At 37.7% G+C, this 11,943-nt stretch overlaps 2 protein-coding genes across 4 annotated transcripts in view; both read right to left on the bottom strand.

Moving 5' to 3' along the window:
• Nucleotides 1–235: 235 nt before the first annotated feature.
• Nucleotides 236–3,437, bottom strand: LOC136236433 (uncharacterized). The gene is made up of 7 exons (XM_066026586.1): nt 3,104–3,437; nt 2,218–3,044; nt 1,809–1,963; nt 1,129–1,471; nt 837–1,016; nt 595–729; nt 236–510 (listed from the first exon to the last, which is right to left on the bottom strand). Exons 1-6 carry the CDS (start codon nt 3,301–3,303, stop codon nt 635–637), a joined length of 1,800 nt encoding a protein of 599 aa, XP_065882658.1. The 5' UTR covers nt 3,304–3,437; the 3' UTR covers nt 236–510; nt 595–634.
• An 82-nt stretch (nt 3,438–3,519) lies between these two features.
• The window catches only part of LOC136236432 (activin receptor type-2B-like), a 44,068-nt gene continuing 35,644 nt past the window's right edge, over nt 3,520–11,943 (bottom strand). For all 3 annotated transcript variants that reach the window (XM_066026583.1, XM_066026585.1, XM_066026584.1), the window contains 2 exons: nt 5,597–5,727; nt 3,520–4,193 (listed from right to left, as the gene is read on the bottom strand). In XM_066026583.1, coding sequence (XP_065882655.1) covers nt 3,687–4,193; nt 5,597–5,727 — 638 coding nt within the window. In that variant the 3' untranslated portion in view covers nt 3,520–3,686. The remainder of the gene's footprint in view (nt 4,194–5,596; nt 5,728–11,943) is intronic.

Below are 11,943 nucleotides of genomic sequence, written 5' to 3'. Positions count from 1 at the left end.
TCCGGAGATTTTGCTGGTAACTGTCTTGTGCAAGGAATCATAAACCATGCCATCTGTGGCAAATATTACCTGATCACCATTGTATGCACGCTAGTTTTGTCAGATGTTCATGCTGCAGGACTATCTGGCAGTTAAACCCCGTAGTTATGGTAGCAGAGACTAGTTACCAAAATCAGTCATCCCTTTGCCCTGCCCAACCAGTTTAATGTTTATTCAATGTTCATTGTTTAGTAAGCATTGTTTAGTAAGTGACAAACATCCAAATTTACACTGCATACAAAAATAAACTATAATGATTCCGATCTCAGCTCAAGCCAATGTGGCCATGTTGCTGTGTTGTGATACAAAAACAAAAAAAATAAATTACACTATGTAAAAGAAAATACAACTTTTAATACAAGACTTTGAGTTACTATAATGTACCAGTCAGCAATTACAAGTACTACCAATGCCAAGTGAATCATGTTAAAAAGATAAGCTGCAACATCTGTTATTTGATGTAGTAGAATTCTGTAATGGAAAATAAGATATCATAATTACAAGTTCGAGACATTATTAATGATCTTATATTTACTAATGGTAAAGAATACTTACATTGATGATAATGGAAGGGTGACCCCACATCAGCACTGGATTATGCCAGTATCTTGGGAGGCTGCTTTAGGAAATCATTTTGTATAGCAGATGGAACATTTAGACTGACATTTAGGCTAGCATTGAGATGCATTCCTATAGAAAAATAGAAAGAAGTATGCTAATCAAGCAATGATGGTGAAATCACAAAATACAAAGTACACTTCCACAAACACTTCACAGTTTTACAATGGTATATTTACCTGCTGTTATGGGTGGCCAACTGTCAGTACCAGCATCAGACATGGGATATGACATACTAGCTGCTAGACTGCTGTCAGCTGAATTCATTGACATGTATGCAGCCAGTGAAGGCTGGGGTGCATAGGGGTAGGCACTCAACAAGGAATTGCTTGAGTATGGGTGATATCTGCTGCTGCAGCCTGTACATTAAAAGAAAACATACATAAACTCAGCACTTAACATATTAAGGGATATAATCACTAATACATGATATTCTAGTATACCATCTGCTATTCTACACACATTAATTACCTGAAACATGTGGTGTGTCCGAATATGAAGAGGCTGACCCATAAGGAAGGCTGATACAGGAATCTGTCAGGCTTTGGCTTGTGACATTTGAAGAGTAGTAAGTGCTGGTTGATATTGGGGTAGAGTCGTAAGACATGGCACAACTGGAGGCTGTACTCATGGGATGATAAGAATTGGGAGTAGTGTAGTCGGTGATTTGATTAACGGGTGAAGCCATCGTACAACTACCAGGTGGTGAACTGCTATTACTACATTGGTCCGTGATCATTCCATGTGGTCTGTCCTGAAGTACTGTATTGTCACTGCTAGCCAATGAGACTGGGTGCTTCTTCGTAAACCAAGCCTACACAAAAACCAAAATGTTAACATCAGATCATGTAGGACGTACCATAACCGATTACACAAGTAACCTATCAAAAACTACATAACTAATGGTCACTCTAGATCGTATTACAATACAGTGACAGATCACACTAAAATTCTTTCGGTAGCCATATATTTATATTTTGTGGTTGTTTACATGAGAAAGGAATGTATTGAGGTACCCCATAGTGGGATAGACAAGTAGCAAGTTATTGTAATGTGTAAACAAAGTGATCAACCTTGCTAATTACTGGGATGAAATAAGAGTTCAGTGACAGTCCCACTACATGATGTGTCTAGATGGAAGTTCAATTTACCTTCAGTTTAGCTTCATTGATCTGGTAGTTCTGCGCAATTTCACTGAAACAATCGGTGCCATTAACAGGATAAAGCATCTCCAGATCACTAACTGCTGCCTCTGGAATACTGCTGGGACTTGTCTCACCAGGTTCACTGCACTCTGATAAAGCATCTGCGAGAGAGATCACAAGATGATTTCACAATGTACTAAAGTGAACTGTAGTTGTTGTGTAGAAATTAAGACGTAAACCACAAAAGGCCAAATACATGTACGAACAACAAATTGCATCAAAGACATCCCCATATGGTCACTACAAGTCATCCTTAGCTCAAACATTCTACACAAAACCACTATTAAAGCTGTGTTCACACCAAACACTTTAACAGTAGTGTGTGCAATAACAATTGTGGTATATACCACCATACCTTCTTGGTCACTAGCATGTTGATATCTTGCCATGGGGCTGGCTGACTGAGACACTGGACTGGCCTGGCATGACTCTGGTCCAGCACTCTGAGGACTGCTGCCATTTTGCATATCAATGTTGTTGTTGTTTTGGTTCATGTGGGATGAGCCCTTTTGGATAACTGCCATTGGGACTGAGTTAGGTGAAGAAGCTGGTAAGAATGGTTGATTGTTTGCAGCTGATGATGTGGGGAATGATGGGAATTTAGTGGTTAAATCGTTTGAATATGAGATGGGTACGGTCTTTGAATCAACTCCTGAATAGCAGGATTGGTTGTAGATAGGACCACATGAATAAGTCTCACCCCCGTTGGGAGAAAATGGTGGTAGCCTAGTGTTCTGTGAAGCCGGGATGCTGCTGGACATCAGGGATGATGCTGGAGGGAGTACTCCGCTGGTTGGTAAGCTGCCATAAGGAGTCACCAAGCCCATACTGGAATGAGAAGACATTTCAACTCTGCCACTAGTAAAAGCCAATGCATTCATCTGGTCCATCTGCATTGCAGCATTAAGTGAACTCTGGTGCATCACAGCTGCTTGCCTCTCAACCAATGCTTTCTGTTTCTGCTGAGCCCTTGTACGTACAATCCTGTTGATGGAGCTTACAGAGGGAACATTGTTCTTGTCACACACTCCATCACTAAGTAGCTTGTCTCTGATCTCCCAGGCAAAGATGCTTGGATTCTCCTGTTTGTAGTCTTCAATCTTCACCACCACTTTGGGTGTAGCAACTTTCGGTTTGCTGCCACCAATTATTCCAGGTCTGATGGAACCTGTTTCGTAGAACCTGCAAATGAAAATGCAATCAAAACCCTGGTATATGGTGCAGTCGTTGCAGTAGCTAACCTTCCCAAGATCTTGCTCACACAACCGTGCGATACACGAAGCTGCCTGCTTATGTCGCACGGGCGCACTCCATTCTGAGCCAATTCTACGATCTTTCTGCGAATTGGTTCTGGTAGCGGCCTGCCATTTACGAACAAGCCTCCAAGCTGGTTTACGCCACCTTGACCTCCAGATTTAACCATTTTAAAATCCTTATACATCAGCGATCAACACAATGCAGTCTAACTAAGGCTGTCCTTACGAGTTGTAAGAGACACGTTGGCTATAAACAATCAATTGCTTAACAAATTGCAAGCGTACTTTCACAAGCAAGCAGAGTGATTTGACTGTCGTATCTCGCACACTAGTCTTTTATAAGCTCACAGGCCAACGCAAGCCGCATCATAGATATAAGGCTTCGGCGCCATACGTCACACTTCCGATCCACTAGACTTTTTTTTTTGTAAGAACAACAAAAAAACGACACAAAAATAGAATAATGTACAAAAATGTAAGATGGGGTTTACAAAGATGGGTGGAAAAAAATTTACAATGTAGCCGGCATGCAGTACTGAGTACTAAGAATGTTGATGGTGTGTACAGATTATAAAGTGGTCTCAGAGTAACTATGCAAGCGTCCATTAGCTCTGCCAGGCAGAGTATTGGGCAAGTTCTTTTGTACAGCGACAGTTTTGTGGTTCTTATTACTGCTACCATTAGAGTTTACATGTCCATTGGCCATGGGATAACCGTTCATATTGACATAGCTATTGCTTGTCAGTGGAAGAGGTGATGATGTTTCTTGATCAGCTGGCATCCTTGGAGAGAATGTTGGACTGCCATTAGAATTTGGTGATGTTAATGTACTGTAGGAGTTTGGTATAGAACTTATTCCACTGCTTAATTCTTTGTTGCCTGGAATAACTGGCATTGATTGGGAAGGCGTCAGTGAGACCATTAAACCAGCCTCCTTTTCATTGTCAATCACAGGAGGTTTGTTGATGTCTCTGCGCAAATTTTTAATCCTCTCTTCAACAGTCTTAGCTGACAGTCTGGCCTCAGCATCATCATCCCAGCATTCTGTAATAGTAGTGATTAATGTCTCCAATTGCTACAAAAAAGACGCAAATATATAATTATTATTTATACCATCAAAAACATACAAAAACAAATGTCACTGTTTAGACTTCCGCCTTCTAACATATACAGGCATTATCTAAATGAGATAATGTAAAGAACCCTTGTCAATAGCACATACAGCCTTTTACTGTAAGCACAGGAGCATAAAAAAGTTAGTAAAAGTTCTGTCAAGTGGTCAACTATGTTAAGGTGCTAAAACAATAGAACAATTGGCCAATATCATCACACTACCATATAGATATGTACAGAAGCACCACAGCTGCTAACACTGCCTCATATGGCACTTCAACTATGGCATAGTGGATAATAATTGATTCTGAAGGATAACTAATAGTTTCCACATTACTGATTGGTCTGCTAGCTATACTACAAAGGCTGTGATCCTCTTGAAGGTGACCAGATGCAAGGCTGAACCACTTGGGTCATAAAATAGTTGAAAGCTGCGGCCACCAATTGAATTTGCTACAAACTATGAACCACAATTGTAACATGAGAGGCTTGTCAAACCACCACCGAGATTAAGCCACAGACTACTCCATAGTGTGTACCTTTCTGTTGTGGTGTGCCCTACAAATTAATAATTTACATGTGTATACATGTTAGGCTATGATAACAGTGGTAACAAAAATGTTGCTAGAACAGGAAATCAGTTTTGATGACATAGAACATTGACTTCCACCTGCAGCTAATCAATCATAACCAAATATGGCAGTAACTTAATATGACAAAGAAAACAGTTGAATACTTGAAAAATGGTGTTGGGTTTCTATCAAGGATAGTATTACTGGATTGAAGCTGATATGGCTACATAAATCACTACATTGCTCCCAGTAAGGTATGCATGGTCATACAATAAAACATTGTAATTCTTCTTGTGAAGTTATATTTCTTCCAATGACTTGCCACCAATTTCTTATATGCCAATGAGTCCTAAGAAGTGGAGATTTAATTCCTCAATATTTCCATTATGGCAATGCCAGATGTGCCATTGTGAGGTTACATTCAAACTGTAAGGTATCTAATGGAGTAATTGTACTGATTTAGAGTAGATGTGGTACTTCAATCCATAACCTTGTAAGACTGCCATGCAACCTCTAGTCATGCAGACAAGCCAATAGCTAACTACACTAACTGAAGTATAGCTAGCTATGTCATATCCCTCAGGATGTGATGATGGGGATGTGATGATTGGGAGGAGAGGTGTGTCAAGACAGGATGCCTTCTTCCTCTGTTGTTTAGCTACTCCAATTTCATTCATTAGTTGTATAAAAAGTCAATTTAAAATAAAAGTTTACCAATAGCTATACATAATTAAAATTGTATTTTGATAAATGTGTGTAATTATGTGCATATAGAGAGAAGGAATACACTTACTGTTTCCACATTGAAGGCTGCTGAAAATTCTGGTCTTTTCTTAGCAGTCACGACGACTTGCTTCATCATCTCAATTGAGGGGTTGCCCTTTACCAAGTCTTCAAACGGCAGCACATAGTCACCAGGGGTTGCTAAGAAAAAAAACACGATACTTAGAAGTGGAACCAGTTACGCTATACGTAAGTAAAATACACACTTTAAAAAATAATAATTATTCTCTATATCAATAATTTGATGCCATCTGGAGCATGCAAAAAATGCATACTAATAAACTGACTTCAAATTCTCACAAACTACAGGATTCCAGGAAAAAGGAATTTTGCCCAAAACCTTATGTATATCATTAAGTCTAAGAAGCTAACCACTAAAGTGCTCTTATGTAAACCATATCTTGTCAATATGTGGTTACCAAAACCACAAAGTTAGCATGAAAGGACTATTTCCTGGAATTGCTCTAGCACCAGTGAAAAAGCTACTGCATGCTAGCAGCAGGAATATACTGCACAAATATAGCTGGCTGCACTACCCCCACTCAACCACAATATCACGTGTGCAGAATACAACACAATTTAAACATGTTTTAGGCTCTCCTGTATTGTATGCATGAAACATTACAGCTGGTTATTACTCTGCAGTGAGCTAATTTAGCATAAGCAATGCTGTTTCTAAAAGATAAAAAAAAAACACAGCTATAGCTACAAGATGTAAGGCATAAGCAAGGTTATATTGCAAAACTAGGTTATGATCATAGCAACTTTTCTATAGTAGCTACATGTAACAGTTACGAGTTCCTAAATATGCCTTTGTTTAGTTTAGTAGAGTGGAACCAGTGTAACTTGACCACATTGGAACCAACCCAAGGTGTCCTGTTTTTCCAGGTAAGTTTATGTAGCAAAGGATATACTTTGGAACCTTAACTAAGTGTATGGATTATGTGGGTCTCCTCAAGTGTCCATATTAACGTGTTCCAGTACATACCATGTTAAAACAAAGGTACAACAACACAATAAGGTATGATACATCTCAGTTTTTCATTAAAATGGTGATCATAGGAAGTTAGGGTATTGTTATTTCAGTTTCTTAAGAAATACTTCTCATTAAAGTATTAGATCATAGTCCTAACATCATATTACATAATTGTAAATACGCACATGGTAATTACAGTAGCATAAATCCTGTCAGCAAATGGGCCCCCCATACACACAATATAATCCCACCATGTTAACATAAATGATAAAAACATTATACCACCCAAAGTGACACACACTAAATACATACACAAAGTCGCTGGCTGGCTTGTACACAACATTATCAGAACAAAAACAAGTGAAATCATTGTTTTTTCACTATTGACAACTGGCAAAATATGTCCTCTTGGAAGGGATAGGCTGTATTATAGATGCTTTGGGGTCTATGAATATTGAGTAAGACAATTGTAATCTCCATGGGGGAGGGGAGGGATAGGACAAGCTCACATGAACTGATATGCACGCTTAATTGAAAATATTTCACATAAGCCAATGTGGTTACTGTACAAAATATCGATGAAGAAGTTTGGTAGATATTTCAAGTTCAACTGTGTTGTACTTTACATGAAGAATACAAAACCGTACTGAAGAATCAACATTCTGAAATAATGACGTGTGTTAGTCATAAATTTGCCACCATCGGTCATCAAACAAAACAAACACTGGATATAGGGAGGTAGAAGAATCTATTTCTTTAGAATATATTTTAGTAGTGTTAAAGACTATACATAATTCCACTACCAGTTCACATGGAGTTGTCCTACTTCTTTGGTTGTAATTGCAATTGCTGTTAGTGAGAAATATTTAAAATACATTCAAGACAAAGAAAATTTTTTTTTATAGATACCTCATTTAAATACATTAAGTCTACATATGATCATATGGCTGTGATGATGAACTATTGTGAATGAAGTCTTATTAATGACAAGTGCTTCACATTAATTACTACCACCATACAAATGTTAATGTTGCTCATAGAATCTTGCACATAAATATGTGACTTTTCAAACTTCAAGTAATACAATCTGATCAACCACATAGTCAAATATGCTAAGTCAAGATCACAGCTAAGCTGACTGTCTCACAACCATGTGAAGTCACCTATTATTACATCATTGTGCTCACATCCTGGAACAATACTATGAAGCTGTGAATATAATATCTTCTCATATGAATAAGATATTCCCCTTTAAATATTTACACAAACAAAATGAAAATTATGGAAAGCAAAGCGCATTTGTGGAAAGTAGTTTAAGATCAGTGTGGATGTGTGTATTAGTATGTTAATTAATGGTAGTTTATTGTAGAATTCTAATATTATTCAGCTTTTTATTATCAGTTCATGCATGGGTACCCTCTATGAATATTTAAAAACTTGTTATTTTACTAAATATTCAGAACACAGTAAATAAAATAAACTAAAATGGTTCCAACATGGACATGTAAATACCAGACATTGTAATAAGGATGTACACGTGCACACTACACAGGGCCGATTTCTTCATATGTATTTGAAATACACAAAACCACTAGGACACACACACACACACACACACACACACACACACACACACACACACACACACACACACACACACACACACACACACACACACACACACACACACACACACACACACACACACACACACACACACACGAAGACATTAGATACCAACACATTATGACTCGTTGGAAGCCCAGTTGCACAAAACCCTTCAATGACAAATAGAAACCCCACAAATACTCCTCCTATACAGTTGTACTGCCATATCTAGTGATAGGTGACCATGAACGGTGACCACTCCTTGTAGCGACCAGGCTATGCCAAGGAGGGTGTGTAGCAGGCCCAGTAACTAAAGGGCACAATATATGGAGATTGAAATGATCACTCCTTACCACAACTTAATCTCTATTGGATACAATTAATAGAAGAGTAGAAAAGCTAAAGCTCTACAAGTTGTAATAGACCTGAGTGAGGGCTTCCTCATTAATATATTTGTCTAGTTAAATTGAACACTAATATAAATAATAGAGTTCACAGTCTTCTTAAAAACTGTTAAGTGCATATCACTTAAGACTAAAAGTCTCTTAAAAATTGCCTCCTTTATTTCTTTCACAACTAAATAATAAATAAAAACCACATACACACGCACAAGGACAGCTAAAACAACGTGGTTGAGATTAATAATTTTTTTAAAAAAAGTACAAGAATGTGAACAGACCCTTGGGGCAATGAAGCATTATAATAGTTCAATTAATAAAAATCACCTATTAAGCCACATGCAGTAGTACACTTCACCTAATAGCTAATGACCAACACTGGACTATAACACTAAAATTTTAGCAGGTACTAATTTTACTTGAGTATAGTTATTCACCTATAGGATATACCACATGCATTAGTAGATGAGCAGTGCGAGTCCCTTCAAAAGACGTGCTTAGTTTTGAATTACATGGAACTTGTTAAGAAGTGGTCTCTGTCTTAAGAAGAGACTTCTTCTTTGCCACAGGTGCACCCAGGGAGTCTTGATTCTCAACATTTCCAGGCAAGTTTATGTCCTGAACTAAGAGTTTGCATTATGCAGATGCCATTACAAAGTAGCCTCATGCAACAGACGTCTTTACCAAAAATACAATTTAACTTCATACTCTACATACACATAACACATGTTTCATTCGCTAAACACAGCAAATGGTTGATAAGACAGATAAACAATACAAGTTGCTACCAGATGCACAAAAACATGTCGATTAGATCGAAAAGGAAAAGCATGCAATCAGATAATACAAAACAAGAATGGCCTCCACATTCTGCAGGGAATGATTCCAAGAACTTACTAAATCAACAAAAGTGGTAAACAAGTGGTCAAGCGGTTACAAACCTACACACAACATAGTTACCACATAATATGTTGGAATGCTATAGAGAACTGAAAAAATTAAAATCATTAGCAAAAACATGTGACTGTCTGGCTACTTGATTTTCTTGGTAGAGGGTAAAAAACCCATATATATCATTTCATAATCAAATTTATTATTCTATGTAACTTCCAAAAACCTGAATAAATGTATAACAATATTCATATATCATGAAGAGGTACTTGGGTGGCATTGCTCTAACTAATGTAGCTAAATTATTGGTAGACAAGACAGCCCAGAGTGCAGTAAATCTTATTAAGTGATTGTTTCACATGCTGCCATACCAACTGCTCAAAATGTGCCCCATCCCATCTCTTGTTTAATATACACTGAAGCCCTGTACACTTCAACCACACTGTACAGCTATGAGACCAACTATCTCTTTGTTAGCAAAATCGAAAACATGAAATTTGTTGCTAAGTCTATGCAAAATCGGTCAGACCTTATTAAGTCACCAACATCAAAGTAATTGCAACAAAACTTTTCGCTATATCCAAGTATAGCAAAGGAAATTAACTACATTAGTACACAATGATAAGTAGTATTATATGCTATGGTGACTTTGTCACAGGCAAAGCCTCTTTGAGGTGTACTATCATTTAACCTATACTGGCTACCAGTGGACCAACAATTGAATACTAAGTAGTGAACAAAAGAATGGAATGCCTTGATGTGCAGCCTTCAAAGACTACAAACACCTCCAGGTCACATTACCGGTACAGAGATATCAAGTTGTACAGAGCTGACTACAGTCACTCAATATTGTAACATGATCAACTAGTGCTCAACTAATGAAGTAATAGAAGTAATGGAGGCTCAACAAATGGATATGACGTGAACAGATTGCATATCTTCTAAACTTTGGCTCCACGTCAGCACATTGTAGAATTTTAGCTTTGTTGCTATACCAACAACAAACAATCTAACTGTTTATTACTCTTTAATCAAGATAACCGCACCATCAAGCATAAAATTACGAACACCCCTACCTCAATTGTTCTGGGGATTTAAGACAATGGCATGCTTACACAAACAAATGTGCACACATTTTTGCCAACAAGAGTTGTGTGTGTGTGCGTGTGTGTGCGTGCGTGCGTGTGTGTGTGTGTGTGTGTGTTGCATGTGCATGAAGAGACGGCAGTGTATTCTTAGCATGGTTGTGTGACCCCGACACTGGAAAATTGTAAACTAACATGCAATACTAAAGTAATAAATGAGGCATTAAGAAACAAACAAGATATTTGTCAAAGTACGTATTTGCATCAAGAAAGCATATCAACAAGTACAGAATAAACACAAAGAAAAGGATATACCAGCACACCAACAAATTAACCCAGTATTTTCTGCACCACTGCTAAACAATGTTACATTAACATAACGAAGTATGTATGATTATTTAAGAGAAGTCCTTGTTGAACATTGACATCTTATATAACAGTTTTACTGACATCAAGGAGTTCTATTGATACGAGAGCAATAGCTAGTGTATTCACACTCAACAACTATTAAACTGTATTAATTTACTAACAATAGGCAACCAATGTAATCCAGTCATTTAAAGTGAATCTTAGCACATGTTTTTGCACAACTGAAGAATCCCCAATTGCCACAGAGCACATACCAACTCATACATGAATGTCATTTAATATTATGAGTTTTCAGAGAAGTCTTCAGGAAACAACTACCTACAACCTTTATCACTCTATTAAACTAATGAATTACTATAGAACATGGTTGCATTTTTGGTTTATGAGTTTCAAATACTTGACAAAAATGACTAGCGTAAATATGTGATCTCTCTTATGATTACAAAAACCTCATTGTTAAGTCCACACAAAAATTTTGGGCATAGTCTTATTTTCCCCTAAGATGGGCATCGTGCACAACAATAGCAGCTGTTGATGTGGCCACAATCCCACAGTGGTCCTACTAACCCAGTTGCCATACAAAGCTGGTGAAGCACGACTGCTGATTAAGTGCTCCAACCTTAAAACTGGGTGTACAAAGGGCACTTCAAAGTTAGAGAGCAAATGTGAAACGTGAGACGCCTCCTTTGTGCCACAGCTAAGCTAGACATACACTAATGTACCAAATGGTCTAAACATGACAACTCCACTTGTAACATCCTGTGAACATCATGTCAAGCTTCGTTTAATCCTCATGAATGCCACTACAAAATACTGACACTTATTCCCTCAAAACAATGTATAGTGTATGTTTATCCTCGGTATTAGAATATTCTATGAAAACCAACACCAAGTCTGATCTGGTACAGGAGGTTGGCAATAAATAGTTGTAGTGATTTTCTAATCATCTGTGTCACATCCATAAATGTGACAAACACCATAAAATATTTGATATCGCAAGTGTGCACTGTCATTTGGCACTACCATATCC

The sequence above is a fragment of the Dysidea avara genome, chromosome 10, assembly GCF_963678975.1.
Source record: "Dysidea avara chromosome 10, odDysAvar1.4, whole genome shotgun sequence".
Lineage (NCBI taxonomy): Eukaryota > Metazoa > Porifera > Demospongiae > Dictyoceratida > Dysideidae > Dysidea > Dysidea avara.
The sequence above is the reverse complement of the archived record's forward strand: the minus strand, read 5'-3'. Positions and strand labels throughout refer to the sequence as shown.

Coding starts and splice junctions, on each gene's coding strand:
- LOC136236433 (XM_066026586.1), bottom strand. CDS start 3,303: ATGTATAAGGATTTTAAAATGGTTAAATCTGGAGGTCAAGGTGGCGTA. Junction 3,045..3,103: donor GTGAGCAAGATCTTGGGAAG/GTTAGCTACTGC, acceptor TTTCATTTGCAG/GTTCTACGAAACAGGTTCCA. Junction 1,472..1,808: donor TCAATGAAGCTAAACTGAAG/GTAAATTGAACT, acceptor GTTTTTGTGTAG/GCTTGGTTTACGAAGAAGCA.